Below are 24294 nucleotides of genomic sequence, written 5' to 3'. Positions count from 1 at the left end.
ACAGTGGGTACGGAAAGTATTCAGACCCCCTTAAATTTTTCACTCTTTGTTATATTGCAGCCATTTGCTAAAATCATTTAAATTAATTTCCCCCCTCATTACACACAGCACCCCATATTGACAGAAAAATACAGAATTGTTGACATTTTTGCTGATTGATTAACAAAGAAAAACTGAAACATCATATAGTCTTAAGTATTTAGACCCTTTGCTGTGACACTCATATATTTAACTCAAGTGCTGTTCATTTCTTCTGATTTCTTCTGAGATGGTTCTATACCTTCATTTGAGTCCAGCTGTGTTTGATTATACAAAGCTGTCTATATAAGACCTTACAGCTCACAATGCAGAGCAAATCAAAATCATTATGTCAAATGAACTGCCTGAAGAGTTCAGAGACAGAATTGTGGCAAAGCACAGATTTGGCCAAGGTTACAAAAAAATTCTCCTGCATTTAAGGTTCATGAACCATTCCTACAGCTGGCTGTCTAGCCAAACTGAGCTATTAGGGGAGAAGATCCTTGGTGAGAGAGGTAAAGAAGAACCCAAAGATCACTGTGGCTTAGCTCCAGAGAAGCAGTCAGGAGATGGGAGAAAGTTTGTAGAATGTCAACCATCACTGCAGCCCTCCACCAGTTGGGGCTTTAAGGTAGTGGCCCGACAGAAGCCTCTCCTCGCATGGAGCTAAAAAAACTTCAAGATGATGAGAAATAAGATTCTCTGCTCTGATGAGACCAAAATAGAACTCTTTGGCCTTAAGTCTAAATGATATGTGTGGAGAAAACCAGGCACTGCACCTGTCCAATAGTCCCAACAGTGAAGCATTGTGGTGGCAGCATCATGCTATTGATGCAGCTGCATGGACAGAACGACTGGTTGCAATTGAGGGAAAGATGAATGCGGCCAAGTGAATGAGTCAGGGATATCCTGACGAAGATGTCAATTTTCCCTTTACCCTCCAACCTGCCAGAGCTGCAGAGGATCTGCAATGAGCAATGGCAGAGGATCCTCAAATCCAGGTAAAAACTTGTTTTTCAAAAAGACTCATGCTTCTAGTAAATACTGAGCAAAGGGTCTGAATACTTAGGACCATGTTTTTCTTTGTTAATAAAGTCAACAATTCTGTGTGGGGTGCTGTCTGTGTGCTGTTTGTACATGAATGAGGAAAAAAATCTAAATGATTTTAGCAAATGGCTGCAATATAACAAAGAGTGAAAAATTTACGGGGGTCTGAATACTTTCCATATCCACTGTATAGTCCCATTTCCATTTTAATTATCCTTATCCATTATGTACAGGTATCCCTTCAATGCAGACAAGCTTAAGAGAATATGTAATTTTTTTGCTGTGTACTGATAAAATCACTTGGACTAGACAGGGGAAGTGTACAGGCTATACATGAGATAGCTCCGAGCTTTAAAAAAAAACTAACCTCAGTTAATTTGCAACCACAAAAAAACCCTATCAGGCACAAGAGGGCAGTGCTGTTCCACTCATATACTGCTGATGGCCACACAACCAACCATAAGGCAAACAATGATAACGAAATAACCAAAACACACACAGACTCACATTGAGGTGATTGGTGGTGATGTTCATAAGCTCATGGTTGCAGGGGTGAAGTCTATCAAACAAAACGGTGTCTGCACCCTTACAGTACAGTCGAATGCGGCCCTCTGGGTTCCTCACTGCAACACACATATAACATATACTAGGCATACAACACACACACAACACATGTTACAAATGGCATAGCATGCTAGAATGAATAGAAATGAGGCAGATCTATACTGTGGATAGACCCCACAACCTCATCATTTGGAGAAGGGCTGCAGGTAATATTTAGATTAATAAGTTCAATACTGTAATATGCGATTGTGATATGATAAATAAATGTTAACATCATTCTCCTTGCTTGATTATCAATAAAAAAATAAGGTTTTCTAAATAGTAAAGTTCGTGGAGTCCATCCATCTTTACCTGGCCCTTGCATGTCACATGTGCTACTTCCTAAGCTGTGGAAGCCAGACTGAACCAGAAAAGAACAAAACCGAAAATCCCTGCTTTTTCTCCAGTTACATAAATGCACACGCTAACATCATGACTGCGATTAGGTCAATCAGGCAGCACAAGTGTAGTTCTGTTTACAGCCATATAACTTCCTGAACTTCCTGTTGCGTGACTTGTTATACAATTATTAAAAAACATACCAAATACAGCAATGGTTTATTATATAAACATATACATGCACACACATGCATACACACAGTACAGCACAAATAAGATTTATCTCCAGTACACTAGAACCATATTAACATTGTTAAGGAAAAGGTCTGGATTGGTCTGATCTCCGCCTCAGCAGCTTGAAAAGGGAGTTCCACAGGGAGCAATGTACAGGCTGTTATTATTCCCTGGTGAGGCTCTAGAAAAGTGATGTGCACCTTGGCTCCTGCTCTCAGGTTAAATGTTTTCTTATCGTCTCCCCGTGGAAAGATACAAAAGACAGAAATAGGGCTTTGGACAGTGTTGCTAGATGTACAATAATTATCATATTCGTACCATAACTTTCCCCTTTGTAATATGTACAATCAAGTACAATATGAAGGATTGCCCGGCAATATGAAGCACTGCTAACACACAAACTGCAGATCCCATAATGCAGCACTTCAGTTGCCTTGCCAAATGCAATGCCATAAGTTTTGGCTCCTTGCGACAGGTTTAAAAGCAAATTTGCATGCCGGAGATGCAGTTACGGATTACGTTAAAAAGTAATCATTTACAAAATCGCCATGAGACTTACAGAAATGAATGGGAGAGAGACATTACTGGGTGGTTACAGCCTGTATCTAGCACTAACACTAAAGCTTCCTTCAAATTATATTCTGGGCTATTCAGTGTAAGGCTGTTGTGTAAGATAATTTTTCTCAAAATACAATTTTAAAATGCTGGTCCGATAGTTCCACATTTAGGATCTGGCACGGTGACACATGATGTTAAATAAATGACATGATGTTAAATAAATGACCCAACCTACAATGAGGCAGTAGAAGACTTAATTTCAACCTTAACTTTTTTCAACCTTCTTCTATGCCTGAAATGTAGTGTTGAAGAGGGACGTTTTGAAAAGGTGAAGGAAACACATAGGGTCCTGTTTTTTGCTAGTGTGATGTTCTAAGGATTAACATTAATAGATAAAACAAGAAAGGACTCCATGTTAGTTATCTGTAGCCTGAATAAGAGAAATTAACCACCTATTGAGCAATTATTTTCATCACCCAGAACACTATATTTTTTAAAGGGAGGAGCTTAAAGATTGTCACCTCTTTTACACGTTACTTAACCTACTTCTTAACCTGATTACCTAATTCTTAACCTAATTATGGCTTGCGGCAATACCAGCAAAACAATGCCCGATCCTGGTTAGTACTTGGATGGGAGACTGCCTGGGAATACCAGGAGCTGTTAACTATGGGGCAGGGGTGGCCTAGCGGTTAAGGAAGCGGCCCCGTAATCAGACGTTTGCAGGTTGGAATACCGAGCAATGTGCCACTGAGGTGCCACTGAGCAAAGCACTGTCCCCACACACTGAGGTCTTTTGTAATGTGCTGTAAACAATTCTCCCCAATTCTGAAAAGCATTGTATGCACAATACCTATGACAGACATCCTCTTGCGGATGTTGTTGAAATCAAGGATGGCAAGCAGTGTGTATGTGACGGGTCGTCCCAGCTCGTGAACAGTCACAGTCCCTGGTGTTCGGGAGCAAAAGACAAAACCAAAGTTCCGAGCTGCTGTCACCAAAGCCCCCTCGTCTGGAGACTGAGCTTTATACACTAATGCTCCTAAAGTCAGGCAGAGAAAGGCAGAAAGAGAGCAAAAAGAGCATTTTGTTATCAAAATCTGTGATTATTTCTGCATCCTGCAACATCAGAAACTTAGATAAATATCTTATTAAAACAACTTTAAAAACACTGTAACTGAAGGTACAGTAACTTTCTACAGAACACCATGAAAACACAGCACATGTGATGTTTATCTTAGTTCACCAATCAGAATTCCTTAATTAAAATGCTGATAATTTATCTGCATGTTTGATTTGCTTGTGGATGTGGACTATAACAGAAATTGTGTTTGTGATGTCTGCTGAAGGTCCTTCATACCTTCTGTCTTCTCCTCACTCATGACGGTGTGGCATAGAGACAGCAGTCTAAAGAACTCATGAGCAACTAGATCTCCAGTCTTCACTGCCTCCAATAAAGATCCATCATAAAAGCACAACCCACCATCGGCCAGAGGGTTCCACGATGAGAAATCTAATGGCTCAGCCTTCTAAGAGAAAAACAAAATAAATTCTGTAGGGCTTAATATTTGAGGTGGTCAGAAGTGTACAGACAGTCATCATGTACAATCATATGAAAAATGGGAACCCATTTCAGCCTACATAATAATTTGGTATACTTACCAAATAAAAAAAGATAACAGACGTTGCATCTGTACAATTTTCTACGATGCAGTGCAATTTGCACAAACATTTACATTTACATTTAGAGCATTTATCAGACGCCCTTATCCAGAGCGACTTACAATCAGTAGTTACAGGGACAGTCCCCCTGGAGCATCTTAGGGTTAAGTGTCTTGCTCAGTGTGTTAACCACTAGGCTACTACCACCCAAAGAATATCTGCCTGATAGGGTGACAAAAAAGAAGCCCTTTCTGAACTTATGCCACTTGTCATTTGTTGCATGCAAAAGGATCCATCATGCTGTGGGTCTGTGTCCAGTTGGGGGTTATTGGACTGGGGTTATTGTTCTAGTCGAGGATTGGATGAATGAGACACAAAGTCTTCGGTTATAAAATTAAAGTTACATGGGGGTTGAATACTCCAACAAGACAATGACCCAAAACACAGTTCCAAATCTGCAAAGACAATTCTGGAATGGTCATCACAGTGCCCTGACTTGAATTTCACCAAAAATCTATGGGATGATGTAATGCAAGCTGTCCATGCTTGCCAGCCAGTTTATTTAACTGAACTGAATTTTCTTTGGAGGAATGGTTAAAAATACCTCCATCCAAATTCCGGACACTCATCAAAGGCTACAGTATAGAGGCTGATATATATATATATATAGGCTGTTATTACATTATATATATACAGGCTATTATATTTACAAAAGGAGGCTCAACTAAATATTGAAGTCAAATATTTTCTCTTAATTCAATAAATTAACATAGCAATCCTTTATTAGTCCCACCAGTGGGACATTTGCTAATTTAGTTAAATAAAATGTAATGTCACTGCTGAAATGTTCCATTAGGCATGACATATATTAAAAGTCGCTACATAGAAAACACAATGATAAACTAAAAGAAGTGGGGCACCCAATGTTTTTCATATAACTATATGTAACTTGTGGTGGAAAAAGGAAATAGAAAAAAAGACCTCAACCAACCTTCCCCTGAGCTCTGATTGTGTGATTGATCTCACCTAAGGAGCAAGAACACAGACTTAATGCAGGGAGGTGTGGTTTGTGTTGTCAAGTAGCATGTACTGCTCATCCATACCAATACTTTTCAATATTGACCAATATTCTTCACAATGTGGAGAAAAAATAAACACATGACATGAAAGAACGAGAAAATAGATATGTTGATATAATGTTTAACAAAAATGTAACGTTTATTCCATCCCCCATACTGAGATTGTCTGTTGCTGAGTCAATGCAAGACAATGTTACAGACAGGCTGACTAGGCGCATAAGCCTTTGTACACTACTTCAGCAAGGGCTAATTTTATGTAGGTATGAAGAAATGTCATGTCTGTTTCGATTTATAAAGCTGAAAAAAACGGACAACATAGTTGTAGTTACTCAGGACTGATCACACATTAATGGTATTACTCAGTCCTGAACATGTCTTCCCACAAGAGTAGAAAATATGGTCCAAAGGCAAACATAGCAAGAGGAGAGTAGAGCCATGTGGGGTGGAAACAGTCTTTAACCGTTTGCAAGGCAGGAGGCAACATGATAAACTGAGAACAACAGTGGTGGCCTAGTGGGTAAGAAAGTGGATTCATAACTGAGGTCCCCTTCATCAAGGTATCGTCACCACACACTGCTCCCTGGCGACGTTTATGGCAGCCCACTGCTCACTAAGGATGATGGGTTAAAAGTAGAACACAATATTTCACTATGTGCTGTGCTGTGGTGTGTCACATGCGACAATGAATCACTTTCACAATTGACCTGTCATGAAGGTAATAGGCACCAAATCATTTTCAATGATTTGCTTCATTGAGAAAATAGAAGAAAATTGAAGGCAAATTACGAATGGTACATTTAAAAATACATTTTATGTTACATTATGGTACATTTAAAAGTATAATTCAAGTGGCTGCTAGATGGCCGTTAGTTACTTTGTTGCATAAACTGATTGTCAGCTCATTTGCTTGTTCAAAAATCACACTTTATGTATTGCAGATTAAAGTGAACGTGATTGCCATTGTGAAACAACGCAGCTCAGCACATGGTGCCTTTGTTCTTCTGCATTGTGCATGTACCGTAAGCATGGCCATTAATGGAGCACTTGTTGAAGCTCATGATGTTCTGTGTGAGTGTTCCTGTCTTGTCGCTGAAGATGTACTCCACCTGCCCAAGTTCTTCATTCAGTGTGGTGGTTCGCACCTCTGCTGCTGTGTTACTATGGCTACAGTACATCTTCCGATCCCAGTTAATAAAGTAACTATGGCCCAGCCGAATTACTTCAACACTGACACAAAAGCAAGAGAGAGGAAAGAGTTACTTATAATTTTATGAAATTCCTGAAGGAATATGGATAATATATTCACCAATACCATGACCGATGACTCAAATAAACAGACACACACAGACACACACAGACACACACACACACACACACACACACACACACAGAGTCTTTACTTGGTTAATGTCGGTATAGTCAGATGTGGTTTAGAACGGTATTAGGGTTAGGAAGTAGTTTAGTTAGCTTGTGTGGGGTTTAGAAGAAGCCATACCGATGAGAACATTTCTTACCTGCATAAGGAACTCTGAGGACATGAACAAACGAAACAAAAATAAAAAAAAAATAAATAAAGAAATATACAATTATATTAAGCAAATAAAATGTGAGCAGACAAAATAATTAAGTAAAATTAAAGAGGAAAAAAGAGCAAAGGAAAGCAGTGTTTTTCTACACTTCAATGACCAAATCCCCTTTATTAATATTTGTCTGAGTGCCAGTAGTGTTTACTTAGATTCCATGATGGCTGGTAAAAATGTTCATTAGATTATACAGAAAGAACCTAATCAAAAACAAACTCAAAATGGGAACAATGCACTGGCCAAAGAGAAAGAATAAATGACGGCCTTATATTATAAACCATCACATTGTTCTTCATATGTAAGGTTAAATTGAAGGATGGAAAATATGGTTTATACTGATATATTTAAAAACACATTTTCTTTTCGTCCCCAGATATGAAACCCCAGTCTTTGTACTGCAACCTATGAGACTCGTTTATCATTATTTTTCATGCTTTTCCAGACATTTTGTCTTTCACTTTGGGGAATGCCATCAAACTTCTTTTAGTAAAAGTATTGGTATTTTCATTTCAGTCTTTTTCAGTCCTTGTCCACAATTCCTACCTGACGTAGAGTGAGATGGGCACCACTGTATTCAAGATAATCACATAAGACCAGAAGGAGAGAAAGGCTGAGAAGAGGAAGTTGTTGACTGATGGGTCCCATGGCAGGAAGTTCTGAAAGAGAGACCCTGCCTTCCGTTCCCATACAGCATTCCCGATTGCCAGGATCACCCCCATACATACCAGGAACCCAAAGATCTTTGGAAGATAAAAAAATGCTAAGAGTTATACTATAGTTCAGTAATACCAAATACTATATTGTACAATATATTATTGTTATCTTACAATATATTGTAAGATAACAAGCATGAATTTCGATAATATATAGGTAAATAGATGGATAGATAGATAAAAAGCTTGCTTGTTATCTAGATAGATAGATAGATAGATAGATAGATAGATAGATAGATGATTGTGATGATTGGGGTCATACAATCTCAGCATCTTGAATGACGTTCGTGTTATATTGTTGGGTTCTCGGAGCTACTGTAGCTCAAATTGGAAAAAATGGGGAAAAAAAATCTGAATGTGTTCAGAATGTCAAAACACACACCGTTTCACAGTTTGTTGAGTATGGGGCTGCACATACCAGTCAGGGTGCCCATGCTGACTCGTGTGCACCACTGACAAGAGGCTAGCTTCCCTGCGCCTTCGGTCGGGGAATGGATTGTTTGCACTTATGCGCCAAATAGCAGCTTTTTGAGGTCCCTGGGATGAGTCCTAGATAGTGCTCCGACTGGGGAGTCCATTGTCCACCTGGACCCCCTTGCTGGGGTGATGGAGGGGGCATGGGAGTTTGCCCAACCAATCCACATGTGTTTTGTGGATTTGGAGAAGGCTTATGACCATGTCCCCAGGGGCACCCTATGGGGTTGATGGCCTTTTGTTAAGGGCCATTCAGTCTACTAGAAAAGGGTGGCTTGCCAAATCCAGGTCAGGAGAGGGGTCCTGCCTCAAGTGGAGGAGTTTAAGTATCTTGGGGTCTTGTTCACGAGTGAGGAAAGAAGGGAGCAGGAGATCGACGGGCGGATTGGGAAGCTGAACCGATCTGACGTGGTGAAGAGGGAACTGAGCCAGAAAGCAAGGCTCTCAATTTACCGGTCGATCTACGTCCCAAATCCTCACCTATGGTCATGAGCATTGGGTAATGACCGAAAGAACAAGATCGACAAGCGTCCGAAATTAGTGTCCTCCGTAGGGTGGCCGGGCGCAGCCTTAGAGATAGGGTGAGGAGCTCGGACATTTGGTTCGGGTATCTGGTCAGGATGCCTCCTGGACGCTTCCCTGGGGAGGTGTTTTGGGCATGTCCTTCTGGCAGGAGGCATCCGGGTCGACCCAGGACACGCTAGAGAATTTATATCTCCAATCTGGTCTGGGAACGCCTTGGGGTCCTGCTGGAGGAGCTGGTGGAGGTGGCTGGGGAGAGGGCTGTCTGAGATTTCCTACTTCGGATGCTGCCCCTGCGACCCGGACCCGCATAAGCAGAGGAAGATGAAGATGAAGACATAACAAAATGTGGAAAAAGTGATGCGCTGTGAATACTTTCCAGATGCACTGTATCACCTACCTAAACAGTGTTACAGATCAAGTACACTCAGTCAGAGAAATGGAATTTCATACTGTTGCTCTCCCAATTTCAGCAGGATAATGTACCCTGCCAGACTATAAAACTTTCAGGACCACATGATTCAAATATTCTCAACTGAAAGGCTACAGCAGTTTATGCCAAAAACATACCAATCTGTGCCTTTAGTGACCCACCAAATACAGATCGCCATGGACTTATCCAGACCTACCCAGAGTACTAAAGTATTCATCAGCCGGTCTATGCTGGTCCGTTTAAACTTGGTGCAACCACTGTTCTGCATCAGCTTAGTATCAGGACCTAGGAGATATCACACACATCACACAGATATGAGTAGTACTCTGTATACAACACATGCAGACATGCACATACACACGTCCTGACCTGCAAATATGACAAGACCATAGCATGACTCAGTGTTACGAAGCACACAACCACGGAGCAGCATGTTCTGGTTGCTGAGTGGATATTTACAGTCCCTCCAGTACAGAGTTCCACTAAACCGGTCCAGCTTATTATTAGGAGGCTCGCAAACAACCTCTCCTACAAAGAAAGAAGGACAGATCAATGACAAGAACACAGAGACAGGTAAATACTAGAGAAAGAGGACAGAAAAAACACTAGGAAAAAGTGCTGAATGTTCCTGGTTGTATTTTTGCTGAGTGAGAAAGGAAGCATGGGTGAGCTGTGCTGACAGGACCCGTTTGACCGTGTGTGTCACTCATCTTTCCTTCATCTATTTTTCATTACCAGCCCATCTCCTGTATTCTGCACATGCACACGTTCACAAAAACACAGATAAATGCATACACAAGGTCATACCATCAAATTGGGCCAGTTTATCAGGATCTCCCAGTTCTGAGGTTACTGACAGAGACTGACGCACTTTCATATTCGTTTCCCTAGGTGGACAAAGACAAATGGTTATTTAAGAAGAAGCATGAATACATATGCATATATTAATACACTAAATGCATCCATAGAAATGTTTTGAGTTTATATGACTCAATAATGGAAGTGCACATGTGAAAAAAGGTTTTAAAACAGCCTAAATAAGATGAGCTACAGTCATTGACCTGGGATATAAGGTCACCTGAAAGAACAAAGAGTCTACTTGGGTGAATTATGGTGTGCCTAAGATGAAGTGAAGCAAGACTAGGCCAGTATACTTTTATGGTTGATGGCCTTTCTGTTACCCTCACGGTTATGGTACAGTTTCTGAACGCATTCAAAACAACACTATGCTGATGACTTTTTATTTTATCTATCCATATCGAGTACAAATGTATAAAGCTTTGTCACATATCAAGATTGTTTGATCATCCACCTTTGCTCGTTTCTCATACAGCGCAGGCAATGTAGCTCTGCTGAAACAGAACAATTCACATTACTTTCAATGCATTTCTCAAAACATTAAGATATTCTCCCACAGAAATGAGAATGTTTCATTAGACTTTTGACTTCCTCAGGTGACTTCCTGACTTTCATCCAAACATTTTGTATATTCATCACTGCGAGTTGCAGGTCTCTACACTTACTTTCATAATGTTGTACAACGCATTAAGTTTGTAGTAAAGACTACTGCCAATCACACAATGTCAGTGGGCCAAATAAAATTGGTCATCGACTTGAATTACATGATCTCTATTAGCAAAGATTTGTGCAAGTAGAAACAGAAACTGAATTGAATATACTTGAATCTGAATTCAAACAGCAATGTTCCCGCCTTGATTCAGAGGAGAATAGAATATTTAGAAGAGAAAAATACATATCTTATATATCTGTAGAAATGTACTACATACAGCACACTTTTATACTCATGCACAAGGTTTTTCTTATTTTAGCAGCTTCTGCACATGTGATTTAGCATTAGGAAAAATGTTTTGAGAACTGGTGAGAATGGTATTTCTGATGAAGGGTGGTAGTAGCCTGGTGGGTTAGACACTCGCCTATGAACCAGAAGACACAGGTTCAAATCCCACTTACTACCATTGTGTCCTTGAGAAAGACACTTAACCCTAAATTGCTCCAGGGTGACTGTCCCTGTAACTACTGATTGTAAGTCGCTCTGGATAAGGGCGTCTGATAAATGCTGTAACTGTAAATGTAAATGTAAATGATGAGGAAATTGCATTGAAAGCAACTGAGAACTGTAACTGATCTTGTCAGGAAGTATGTAATGGCATCTGATATCTCCTTGTGTCTTGTGAGCTGGGTGTGTACGGTGTAACATTTTAATTAATGACAGTGTTACAGTGTGGGTCAAGGGGACCATTTTGATTTTGAGCTGTCTTCACACAGCTGAGATTGTTCTACCCTTCTTACTTACGAGTTGCTTGCCAATCCCTAACTAAGTCTGACCTTTTCTCATTATTCAACTTCATTATTAATCTTCATTGCGACAATAACCATTCAAAAAATTAGCTGAATTATTGCTGATGCTTTGACAGTACTTTCCCATGAAGTACACACATTGAGTCTTGTTACTTAAAGTGGTTTTAATGTGGACTTGAGAGATGTGTAGGTAGCAGAGTTAAAGGAAAATGTATCTGTCTAGATACCCATCCAGTTCAGCAGTCTCTATGTAACACAGGCCATGAGGTTCAGTGCTGGACAGCAGCAGTAGGTCTGCCTGTGACAACACAACATTAACAACAAAATAAACATTAAACATTAGCATTAATGAACACTTGGTTGAAGGACAGACATGAGATCTGGGTTACCCCAGGTTTACCTGGCCCTGATCACAATGAAACCAGGTAATTTTAATATAGTAAGGACAATAGGACAATATGTACCTCTGGCCTGTTCTAGTGCCATGTGACAATAATTAATGTCACGTGTATTTTAAGTGTGGTAACTGACATAAATTGAGCGCATGCATTCATAAATATTATGTTATGCCAGGTCCTTATTAAAATCAAACATGGTCATAATGTGTCTGGATTGGCATTTTATGTATCATAAATATAATTTGCATCAAATATCATTTAAAATAATTACAAAATCTTCCAACATTCAAAAATACTCCTGCAAAAATACTAAAGGCATGCAGTACATAAAGAAATAACATTTTTTAACTGAGTAAAAATAAAAACTTTTGATAACTACTTTTTTGACTACTACTACTGCTAGTAGATAACATTCTTAGATGCTATTGACCAATGTTTATTGGCACATTATTTTTGCCCTGGCTAAATGTTTGGTTACTTGCAGTCTTAAAGTTGAAAGATGAAACGTAGTTTTGGGCAACAAAGAAGTGGCTATGCCAAAAACAAGTTTCTGGAGTGGCCTAGCCAGTCTTAATCCAATAGAGAATCTGAGCCCAGCGACAGCCCCAAAACATCACAGCTCTCTGCATGGAAGACCAGGCCTAAATACCAGCTACAGTGTGTCATTGCCTTATTTACAAATACATTCTTTAAAACCCATACACTGTGATTTTTACATTCTGTCACTCACAGTTTAAGTATACTTATGATGAAAATTACAGACCTCTCTCATCTTTTTAAGTGGACAACTTGCACAATCTGTGGCTGTTGTGCATCTGCTCAATGCTATAAAAGTGTACTCACTGCCACAAACTGGTTATTCTCCAGTTTGATAATGTCGCCCACTCGTACATTCATCCATTTCTCATTCTGAAGACTGGGAAAATAAAATACTTATACATAAGAGTCATTTTCAAACTGAGAGAGTGAGTGTATGTGTTCTCACACTCACATGCCATTGAGGAGCACCTGAGATTGGCGGTTGTTCACCTGGTTGTCACTTTTGTGACGAAACTGAAGATTAGCAGACAAGTTTAGACTTTGTGCATGAGGAGATACATAAAAAAACATTAAAAGTGCAAACATTTTGATGGCTTCTATGAATTAGGAATAAAATAAATAAGACTTTTTAATAACTGTACAAAAATATGAAGAGCTTTTTATGATTAATATATGTACAATAACTTCTTATTCTTTCAGTATATATTACCATGATCTTCATAATGGTTTCATTAGTCAGTGTGAATGAGATAATGAACTCACATAGTCATCAGTGGCATCTTTTACAGCGGTGATGCTGAGGACCAGAACTAAAGGCACTATGGTAGTGAACCAGGAGAGAGAGGAGATCTGAGGAATCAGCTGACAGAGCAAGAAAAAGACACGAAGAAAGTCAAACTAACAACCCCAATTCCAATGAAGTTGGGACATTATGTAAAATGTAAGTAAAAACAGGATACTATGATTTCCAAACCATCTTCAATTGGATACACTACAAAGGTCACTCCAGAAATGTGCAATGTTGTGATTGCAACAATTTATGGCAAATTATTTGCGCTTTGCACTCTTGTCGAGTCACCGACATTGCAGCACCTTCTACATTTTGCATCACTCTCGTGTTACCAAACATGCAAACATGTGCGAATGGAATGCTGCTCATTTACCCTCAAAAATGTCCGTCAAGGATCGTGCACAATAGCATCCAAGTGTTTTGCATGAGAGTCAGGGTAAACTATTGTTGCGTGTCCCTTTTCCTTATAATGGCTGCTGCGGGTAGACCGATATTCACTGGGCTTACTGGCTCATTGTAAGGGCTACTGTGCCGATGTAGAAAGCGACCACACAACACGAATGCTGCTCCTGTTGGTACTTTACATTTACATTTAAAGCATTTATCAGACGCCCTACAATCAGTAGTTACAGGGACAGTCCCCCTGGAGCAACTCAGGGTTAAGTGTCTTGCACAGGGACACAATTGTAGTAAGCGGGATTTGAACCTGGGTCTTCTGGTTCATAGGCGAGTGTGTTACCTACTAGGCTACTACCACCTGAACTTGGACGATCTAGTTCCAATGTCTGAACTCAAGTTCGACATCAGGGCCGACAGGGCCAGTCACAAAAACAAAAAACACCATCTCACATCTGAATTATTTATACTAGACGTCCTGGATGGACTGTCTCATTTTCAAACTGATAAACTTTATTGTTTTTTTGCTAATCTTCACTCATTTTATATTTAATGCCTGCAACACTTTCCAAAAAAGCTGGGACAGGGCCATATTTACCACTGTGTTACATCACCTTTCCTCTAAACAACGCTCAATAAGGAACTGAGGACACTAACTGTTAAAGCTGTGTAGGTGGAATTCTTCAGTCCAAGGTCTCCGTTGCAGGCATCAAATCCAAAATGAGTGAATATTTGCAAAAGACAATAAAGTTTATCAGTTTGAACATCTTGTCTTTGCAGTGTATTCAAATATAGGTTGAAAAGCATTTGCATGTTATTTTGGTTTTTTTACGTTTTACAGAATGTCCCAACTTCACTGGAACAAGGTAAACAAAGTATGTTTTAAATAAGAAGTGATTTTAAATCTACATACCTGCAGAATAAGTAGAAACAGGAAGTAAGTGTTTGCCACTTCCTGGAACTGCTCAAACAAATTGACTGGCAGGAAGGTGATGATATTATACTTAGAGGTCACAATACAGTTACTCTACAGACACAGACAGAAAAAAGTGGCAGAGGAGGGAGTATTGATGAATACATATAATGAGCAAATCCTCATACTGTTAAAGCAAATAATAGAATGTATGGATTTTAATCGTCATATCAGACCAATTAAATTACCAAACTGGTAACAGGTGGACCAATCAAACAGTTTTGGCAAACTAACTGCAATGGTCGTCACATGTATGTGAGTTTAAGGCACTACCCTTTTCCTCAAACACTGGATAGGCACTCTCATGAGAGCGAGAGGGGAGTCCCTGGTCAGAATGCGTCTTTCCCAGTGCACAGTGTATACCGATCTCTCATTGTTCCAGGCCACCCTCCCCTTGGAAGCGATCGGTTGGACCAACGGATGACGACCCGGAAGCAGTGGCAGACAATTTTGGCAAGGGTTATAAAGCCCGGCCGCCTGAGAATCTCGCTGCGCTCAACATTCGATGAATTATTATGGTGCTGCTGCTAGAAATTATATACAAAACTTAAACAAACACCTTTTGCCTGCTTCGACAATTGCCTTTTGGATCGCCCTTGCTTGTACCATCGCCTGAATTCTCTCGTGAATGACTACCGCCTGAACCAAACCAACCCTCCTGAATGCTCCCCTTGTATTTTCCCAGACTTTGATCTCTCCAGCCGATCGGCTGAATTTGCCACACTCCTGAATGCTCCCCTGTCCTACTACGCAGGCCGAACCAGTGAAACGGAGCATGTAACTGCTGAAACCAGGAACGTTCTGCTTCCACTCTGCCACGGTACACTCTAAAGATAACCCAAATTTGGTTGTTTTTAACCCAGCAGTGTTTAGAGTGTAAAGGTATCTTCTCCCTTGCCTCCGTGCGCTCTGGAGAGATCTTAAAATGGCAGAGCACCATCCAACCTGATGGAGCTTGAAAGGTGCTGCAAAGAGGAATGGGCCAAACTGGCCAAGGATAGGTGTGCCAAGCATGTGGCATCATATTCAAAAAGACTTGGGGCTGTAATTACTGCCAAAGGTGCATCGACAAAGGCTATTGTGCAAAGGCTGTGAATACTTGTACATGTGTTTTCTCAGTTTTTTATTTTTAATACATTTGCCAGAACCTCAAGTAAACTTTTCACTCTGTCATTATCTTGTGCTGTGTGTAGAATTCTGAGGAATAAGGCATAACTTAAAAAAATACGGAAAAACTGATGCACTGTGAATACTTTCCAGGTGCACTGTATATCACGTATGTCTATTGTACAAAGTGGCATAGTGGCATCATGGCAGATGAGGAAAGAAATCTTTACAAGAATGGGGACCTCTAATTCTACGAAAAAACTTCTGTTTACATTCTGAAACACTGGAAATTCCCGCAAGGATGGTAACAAAATGTCCAATAACACTCTTGTAATGGTGTCAGAAAGACTGAACAAGATTAATGAATGGTTGTGTTAAATGACATGAATTTTTGTGAAAATCTTCTATTACTAGCTGAACTATTTATTTAATGATAAAAACATGTTTATGGAATTGGATTAGGAGAATTGGAGAACAAGAAACTGTTTCAACAAATTAGGTGCAAGTGTGTGTTTCTCACCGCATACTGGAACTTCTCGTTGTACTCTCTAACATTGGCATGGACCTTCCTCTCCTCCTCTGTAAGTATATCAAACAAAGACAGTTTAGCAAGTGTGCACTAACAGCACTCTTGAACAAAACAAGGCTGAAACAAATCAAAAATCCCTCTACATTGCCAGTCAGTGATTCTTAGTCATTAATAGTGATTCTTTTTTATTGTTCTCCATTCATTTAATTTATTATAACTTAGCCAGTAGATTCTGGACATTAAATAGACATTTAAACTGGTGTACTGATGAGGTCAAATGAACTGCCTGAAGAGCTCAGAGACAGAAATGTGGCAAGGCACAAAATTGTGCCAAGGTTACCAAAAACATTTCGGATGCACTTAATGTTCCCATAATCCTTCTGAATGGAAGACATTTGGGACAACCAAAACCCTTCCTAGAGCTGGCCGTCCAGCCAAACTGGGAGAAGAGCCTTGGTGAGAGAGGATCACTGCAGCTACAGAGATGCAGTCGGGAGATGGGCGAAGGTTGTAGAAAGTCAACCATCCCTGCAGCCCTCCACCAGTTGTGGCTTTACGGCAGAGTTGCCTGAAGGAATTCTCTCCTCAGTGAGAGACACATGAAAGCCCACATGGAATTTGCTAAAAAAAAAACAAAAACAAAAAAAAAAAAAAACACCTGAAGATGGTGAGAGATAAGATTCTCTGGTCTGATGAAACCAAGAAAGGCCAACTTTTAATTCTAAGCTGTATGTGTGGAGAAAACCAGGCACTGCTCATCACAATACAGTCCCAACATTGAAGCATGTCCCTGCAACTACAAAACACATGGGGGTGTTTTGTAGTTGCAGGGACAGAACTACTGGATGCAATTGAGGGAAAGATGAATGCGATATCCTTGACAAAAACCTTCTCCAGAGTGCTCAGGACCTCAGACAGGGCTGAAGGTTTACCTTCCAAAAAGAAAATGACCCTAAGCACACAGCTTAATATAATAATAAAGATAATAATGAATGGTTTCACAACAACTCAGTGACTGTTCTTGGGTGGCCCAGCCAGCCAGAGCCCTGACTTAAACGCAATTGAGCATCTCTGGAGAGACCTAAAAATGGTTGTCCACCAACATTTACCATCCAACCTGCCAGAACTGGAGAGGATATGCAAAGAGGAATGGCAGAGGATCCCCAAATCCAGATGTGTAAAACTTGTTTCATCTTTGTTGCACTCATGGCATTTTGATGCACACATTAAAAATGGGGCTTCAAAAAGGTCTGAATACTTAGGACCATGTGCTATTTCAGTTTTTCTTTGTCTATAAATCTGAAAAAATGTCAGTTCTGTGTTTTTCGGTCAACATGGAGTGATACGTGCGTCTTGTATCCTCAGCATCCACGGCTCCACGGTTGAGACTGTAAAAGACACCAAGTTCCTGGGAGTCCACATCTCAAGATGATCTCACTTGGACCACCAACATCACCTCCATTACCAAAAAGGCCCAGCAGCATCTCCACTTTCTGAGACGGCTGAAGCGAGCCAACCTGCCCCCTCCCACCCTCACCGTGTTTTACAGGGGCACCATAGAGAGTGTCCCAGCTGCATCTCCGCCTGGTTCGGTAACAGCACTGTTGCCGATATCAGGCAGCTTCAAAGGATCATCAAAGCAGCTGGTAACATCATCGGAGCGTCTCTTCCGCCGCTGCAGGACATCTTCTACAAGCGCTGCATCAGAAGAGCCTCCTGCATCGTGCTCGACCCCTCACATCCATCACATAAACTTTTTACACTCCTCCCATCCGGCAGACGCTACCGCAGCATCAGGTCTCGATCCTCCAGGATGCGTGATAGCTTCTTCCCACAAGCCATCAGGCTCCTGAACACACTACCTGCACTCATACTTCCCCCCACACACACTCGCACTGTGGACTAACTCTGTTGCACCTCTGCACTTTGCTGCAAATATGCACACGCTGCTATACGGACTACCTCTTCTTGTTGCACTGAAACCAATAACTGTACTATCACTACTGTTGTTTATTTGCAAAGTCTAAACATGTATATATCACTGGTCACTTTTTAACACTACATTTTTAGCTAAATTGTATATTCTGTATCCTATTTATTTATATATTGTATTTCATGTGACGCATCTGTTTTCTGTTTTTTTGTTGTCTACTTTTATGTTGCACTGTAAACTGGAGCCACGTCTTCTCGTCTCTCTGTATATCTGCACAATATATAGAAGAGATGACAATAAAGGTTACTTGAACTTGTGAACCTCCTTCGAGTTCTCAAAGCGATTCCTTGAGGATTTAGTTGTCTCAACAGTATCATAACTACATCATGCTTGACACGCAGCTTGTGTTTTTGTTTGAGAACTTGCCACATGGTCCGATACCCAAACAATTGTCCTGGTCCTCGAAGCTCGGTCAAAATGGCACGCCTCACCTCAGGAAAGGGAGAGTAGTTGCCTCGTCCGTACAGTCCAGATTCTTTTAGATGCATTTTCAGTGTACGCATACTAATTGAAATGTCATGATTACACTTGAGCATATCCAGTATCACCTCGTATGTATGTCCTGAATCAAAATATTCTCGAATAGCGAGAGCTACGTTTGGGTCACTGGTAATGTTTAGAAAAATGCGCTACAGGCAGAGGAGGTTTCTTAATGTAATTGTGATTCTCAATTTGTTTTTGTGATTCTTCTTTTGTTTTTGTGATTCTTCTTCTGTTTTTGTGATTCTCAAATTTGTTTTTTGTGTTTCTTCTTTTGTTTTTTGTGATTCTCCATTTGTTTTTTGTGATTCTCCATTTGTTTTTGTGATTCTCCTTTTGTTTTTGTGATTCTCCTTTTGTAATTGTGATTCTCCTTTTGTAATTGTGATTCTCCTTTTGTAATTGTGATTCTCAATTTGTTTTTGTGATTCTCAATTTGTTTTTTGTGATTCTCAATTTGTTTTTGTGATTCTTCTTTTGTTTTTTGTGATTCTTCTTTTGTTTTTGTGATTCTCAATTTGCAAGTGCTACATATGATAATAATAAACTGACCACCCAAGAAAGAAATCGGGCCAATATGGAGGTAGTAGGCAGGGAAAACATTAAAGTGGCAAAATCAGTTATTGTTAGTGGGATTACAGAAACAATTAGAAAAAATTAGATGATGAAGTTACTGTTTAGTTTTAACAAATATGAGTGTACAGCAAGAGATAGATAGATGATCCTGGGTCATCCTACCACAGCAATGTTGTTGTAGAGTTCGTAAGTAAAGCTGCAGTGAATGATCTTGACCCCTTACTTATAGCTCATATACTCATGAGAGTCCCAGTGAAGTCACCTACCAGATCAGAGCCCTCTCAAGTGAGTACATTCCTGCTGCTACTAAGAATGTCACCCAAGAAAATGTTTCTGATTAAGTTGCAAAAGATTGCGAAGATGGGAGGCATGTCATTTGAGGACGTTCTGGGGGAACAATAGTCTAGTAGCCACAGCTACTGAAGGATGAGTCTAAGTATCCAGTCAAGCTAAGGAGGGTAGAATTCTGGTTATTACCACGAGCTATGTCACTGCCCCTGAGGTGTAATGAATGGTTGAACACGTGGTGAGACGTGAAGCGCCAGTTTCCATGATGAATGCACCGTTCAGTCTTAAGAGAGTTTCCTGGAACACAAAGTGTCCCAGACACAAAGTGGATTTTGACACATTGTGGAATAGTGTTGAACTCATTATCCCCTGCGGCAAATATGGTGAAGTCCCTAGGTCAAACTGTTTCTCCACAGTCAAATGAGCCTTCATTTGAAGCAAGTTGTTGAGCTTCAGGGTCCACTCACAAGTAGAAAATCACAGAAACCATCAAAGGCAAGAGCTGGTGCAAGCTCTAATGCAAATTATCCAACCAAAAGCCAGAGAATCTGAGTGCTTACAAGCTACTTATCAAAGGGCTAGTAACAGACCAAGGACATGGAATTGTTTTCAGTGTGGCGAAGATGAGCTGAATCTTGGTACTTGGCCGCTGCAAAGAAAGAAAAAATTTAACAGTCTCTGGGACAGACAGAATGTTTAGATTTCTTTACAGCCTTTAAACTAAAATTAGCTCTCATCACGGGACAAATGAGATCTAAAGAAAGAAGTCCCCCTCTTGACCCTGAACCCAGAAGAAATAGAAAGTTTTCATCTGCTAGATTTAATGACGTCATCCGCAAACACGGTATTAGCTTTCATTGCTACGCTGACGACACACAGCTGTATCTGTCAGCAATGTCAGATCAGAGGCAGCAGCTGAACAATATAGAGAATTGTCTGAAGGACGTTAGACAGTGGATGCTCACCAACTTTCTCCTGTTAAACCCTGACAAGACAGAAGCTCTTGTACTTGGGTCTCAAGCAGCCAGACATAAGCTGGCTGGCTACATCATAACCCTGGATAGCCTTTCTATCTCACCGAGTATTGAAGTAAAGGATCTAGGTGTCATCATTGATGCAGGTCTCTCATTCAATTCGCACGTAGATAATGTCACTAGGATAGCATTCTTAGAAATATTGCGAAAATAAGAAATATAATTTCAATGCATGATGCAGAAAAGTTGGTCCATGCATTTATTACATCAAGGTTAGATTACTGCAATGCATTACTGTCTGGATGCTCTAGTAGGTGCATGAGTAAACTCCAGCTAGTAGAGAATGCTGCAGCCAGAGTTCTAACTAGAACTAGGAAATTTGACCACATCACCCCAGTCTTACAATCACTGCACTGGTTACCCATCAAATTTAGGATTGACTACAAAATCCTACTTTTGACCTATAAAGCTCTAAATGGTCTCGCCCCACAGTACCTGAGTGAACTTTTAGTTCTTTACGACCTGCCACGCCCCCTTCGATCAATGGGTGCGGGGTCACTACTGGTACCAAGAGTACAGAAGGTCACAGCTGGGAGCAGATCCTTCTCCTACAGAGCTCTGCAGTTGTAGAACAGCTTGCCTGTCAGTGTCCGGGACTCAGACACAGTCTCAGTGTTAAAATCCAATCTCAAAAATCTGTTTTCTCTGGCTTTTTGTTAAAGTCCTAGACACTCATTTCACTTCACTTTGACACAGTGTCAATTATAAAGTTACTCTACCCTGGAAGGGGGTCCCTCTCTGTATCACCCCTTCCCAAGGTTTCTTCCTTTCTTTTTTTCAGCTACAACACAACTTGGCAAATTGGTGTTAATCGTAAGCGAATTATAATTGCAGCAGGACAGATTTAATGTGTTTCATGTCAGTTCAATCACTGGGGCAGTGGTTAAGAAAGCGGCCCTGCAATCGGAAGGTTGCCGGTTCGAATCCCGATCTGCTCAATCAGGGTGATGGGTTAAATTCAGAGGACAAATTTCACTGTGTGCACCGTGTGCATCACAATGACAATCACTTCACTTTCAAAAATAGAACCCTAGAACTCATAGACATAGAATAATTATCATTATAACCAGTCAGGGGTATTTTCTTGAGTTTTTCCTTGAAGGGTCAAGCGTGGGGGGTGTCAACTGTAGGGCCTGTCAAAGCCCATTGAGACATACTGAATGTGATTTTGGGCTATTTGACGTAAAAATACCAAAGGGATTAATAGGAGCTAAATACACTTCTTGTGTACTCATTGATGTACAGTTTTATAACTGTTTGCTTGACACTGGATCTATAGTGTCAAATTCATTTTATGTGAAGAATCTTTCTCACTTGAGAGTTCACCCACTGAATGAGCTGTTAAAAGTAGTAGCTGCAAATGGTCAGCTTGAGCACAATGCAGACTTTATAGAAGTTAACCTGTCTTTTCCAAAGCACTGTTTTGGATCTGAAATTACATTGTCCACCCTTGCACTTTTGGTGGGCACCAAAACCCTGGACCTGGTTTATGAGAGATATTCTAGTACAAGCACAGACCCCAGGCTCTTCCATATGGTTGCAAAGCTGTCCTAAAGGTGATACAGCAGAGGAACAAGCAGAAGGAATACAGTAGGTTAGGATTCCTGAGGCTACCAGGGTTGTACCTGCAGGCCAAAGCTGTGTCATAGAGGGACTTTCCAGTGTCAATAGTCAAGCTGCTTCATAATGAGAGTGCGCATAACATCATTATTCCAGCAAAGAGTGTCGTAGCTGAAGCACATGCCTTGCAGGAAGTAGTATCATGTAGACAAAACCATGCAGATCTAGCAGAGAATGGCATAATTTGCATATAGTTAAAATGACTCCACTGCAATACAAGTACTGTTTGCAATGATGTGATGAAAATTATTTTGCATTAGACCCTGTTTCACACAAATGTAAATTTCAAGAGGTGTCAAACTAAGTTTCAGGACAGGAAACCACAAACAGTAAACCCACCCGGAGCTTCACAGAGCCCTACGGACAGAGTATGCTATCATCATATTTGATCTTATTTAACCATAACACCAACAAGTAAATTAGCATAAATTAGCATACCAGCAAAACCAGCTCAATGGCACAACTGTCACTCCAATCATTACACTTGACTATTTACAACAGCAACTAATGTAAATACATCATATATTAATATTTCAGTATTAGGAAATACTCACAACTTGCCACTCGCACTTGACTGCAATCGATAAAGCTCAGCTCATGACCACATAACTACTGTGTGCAATCAACTGTTTTATCATTATTATGAATCATCATAATTTGGTATATGGGGTATGTAATGCCTGGTGTGACATTTATTTTGCATCGTGCACTGCTCTGCAGTGCATTTGTGCAAATAAACAAACACAGGTGACCATAATGTTAAATATTGTGTCCTGTACTTCTCAGGCCTACATCAGTCTCATCTGCAACCACTGAAAACATCCTTTTTAAGGCCACGTCAAGTTGAACATTCCCTGATATGAGTTAATGGAAATGCTAAGAATGAGGATGAGTAGTCCCAAGAACACCATTCCAACTGTGAAGCATGAGGTGTAAACATCATGCTCAAGGGCTGCTTTTTCACCGAGGGGACAGTAGACCGTATTGAGGTTATGGATGGGGCCATGTATCAAAGGCCAACAACCTCCTTCATTCAGTAAAAGCATTAAAGATGGCTGTTGCTAAAGATGGCTGTTAAAGAAGTGGTTCTCTGGATCGTTTTTCATTCTGTGTCTCACAGCTGAGGTGTACCTAGAATGAAACTTACAGATCTCTCGATTCTTTGTATATAGAAAAACCTGAAAAATCAGCAGTTGTCATGGAGCAAAGACTATCGCCATGGCAGAAACGAGAAACAGGACTCATTCGCACAATGTGGTGTAGACAAGGGGATTTAATTCACAAAAAAAAAAAGACATCATACTGGACTACATACATCAACACAGTCAGACAATCATACAATGACCCAACAAGGGCTCCCCTTATTCCCGTATTATGCAGGATAATGACCCTGCACCCTGTCACATTGCAGAAATCTTTCAAATATATATTGAGTAGGGGTGTATGACTGGTCTCACGATTCAATTACAATTCAATTACAAGTAGCATTATCTTGATTGTCGATGCATCACAATGCATCCTATAGTTTTTTCCACATTACTTCAAATGCTGTTTTCAAATACAACTGGTTCATTTGGTTCCTGACAACTGCTAAACAAGGACATACCATGAAACAAACCAGAGGGTCACCACAGCCACCACCACCGTTACAACTACAGCTTCAGGGATCTTCAAATGGACCAATAACATCATTGTGGACACATAATCTAGACCATGACACTGACTACATCCTGGACTCCTCCAACCCTACAACTGTAGGACTTATTATTATATCATCCCCAACCCTGCACTGACACCATTTGCAGGCTCACTCTACCCTGGAAGGGGGTCCCTCTCTGTATCACTCCTTCCCAAGGTTTCTTCCTTTCTTTTTTTCTCTCTCCTAGAGTTTTTTTTTGTGTGGAGTTTTTCCTTGTGTGCAGAAGGGTCAAGTGTGGGGGGTGTCAACTGTAGGGCCTGTCAAAGCCCATTGAGACATACTGTATG

At 40.5% G+C, this 24294-nt stretch overlaps 1 protein-coding gene across 6 annotated transcripts in view; it reads right to left on the bottom strand.

The window, feature by feature from the left end:
• Positions 1 to 24294, bottom strand: part of atp8b2 (ATPase phospholipid transporting 8B2) — a 61463-nt gene that overhangs the window by 23514 nt on the left and 13655 nt on the right. For all 6 annotated transcript variants that reach the window (XR_003749463.1, XR_003749462.1, XM_028975680.1 and 3 more), the window contains 15 exons: positions 16309 to 16367; positions 14622 to 14735; positions 13285 to 13383; positions 12974 to 13035; positions 12826 to 12898; positions 11812 to 11882; positions 10073 to 10152; positions 9635 to 9793; positions 9462 to 9550; positions 7667 to 7863; positions 6559 to 6767; positions 5453 to 5487; positions 4160 to 4328; positions 3653 to 3841; positions 1573 to 1688 (listed from right to left, as the gene is read on the bottom strand). Coding sequence is in view for 4 of the 6 variants with exons in the window: in XM_028975680.1 (XP_028831513.1) it covers positions 1573 to 1688; positions 3653 to 3841; positions 4160 to 4328; positions 5453 to 5487; positions 6559 to 6767; positions 7667 to 7863; positions 9462 to 9550; positions 9635 to 9793; positions 10073 to 10152; positions 11812 to 11882; positions 12826 to 12898; positions 12974 to 13035; positions 13285 to 13383; positions 14622 to 14735; positions 16309 to 16367 (1721 nt within the window). In the remaining 2 variants the exon portion in view is untranslated. The remainder of the gene's footprint in view (positions 1 to 1572; positions 1689 to 3652; positions 3842 to 4159; positions 4329 to 5452; positions 5488 to 6558; positions 6768 to 7666; positions 7864 to 9461; positions 9551 to 9634; positions 9794 to 10072; positions 10153 to 11811; positions 11883 to 12825; positions 12899 to 12973; positions 13036 to 13284; positions 13384 to 14621; positions 14736 to 16308; positions 16368 to 24294) is intronic.

This window comes from Denticeps clupeoides, chromosome 4, assembly GCF_900700375.1.
Source record: "Denticeps clupeoides chromosome 4, fDenClu1.1, whole genome shotgun sequence".
Classification (NCBI taxonomy): domain Eukaryota; kingdom Metazoa; phylum Chordata; class Actinopteri; order Clupeiformes; family Denticipitidae; genus Denticeps; species Denticeps clupeoides.
Note: the sequence above shows the minus strand (reverse complement) of the source record. Positions and strands in the feature narration are given on the sequence as shown.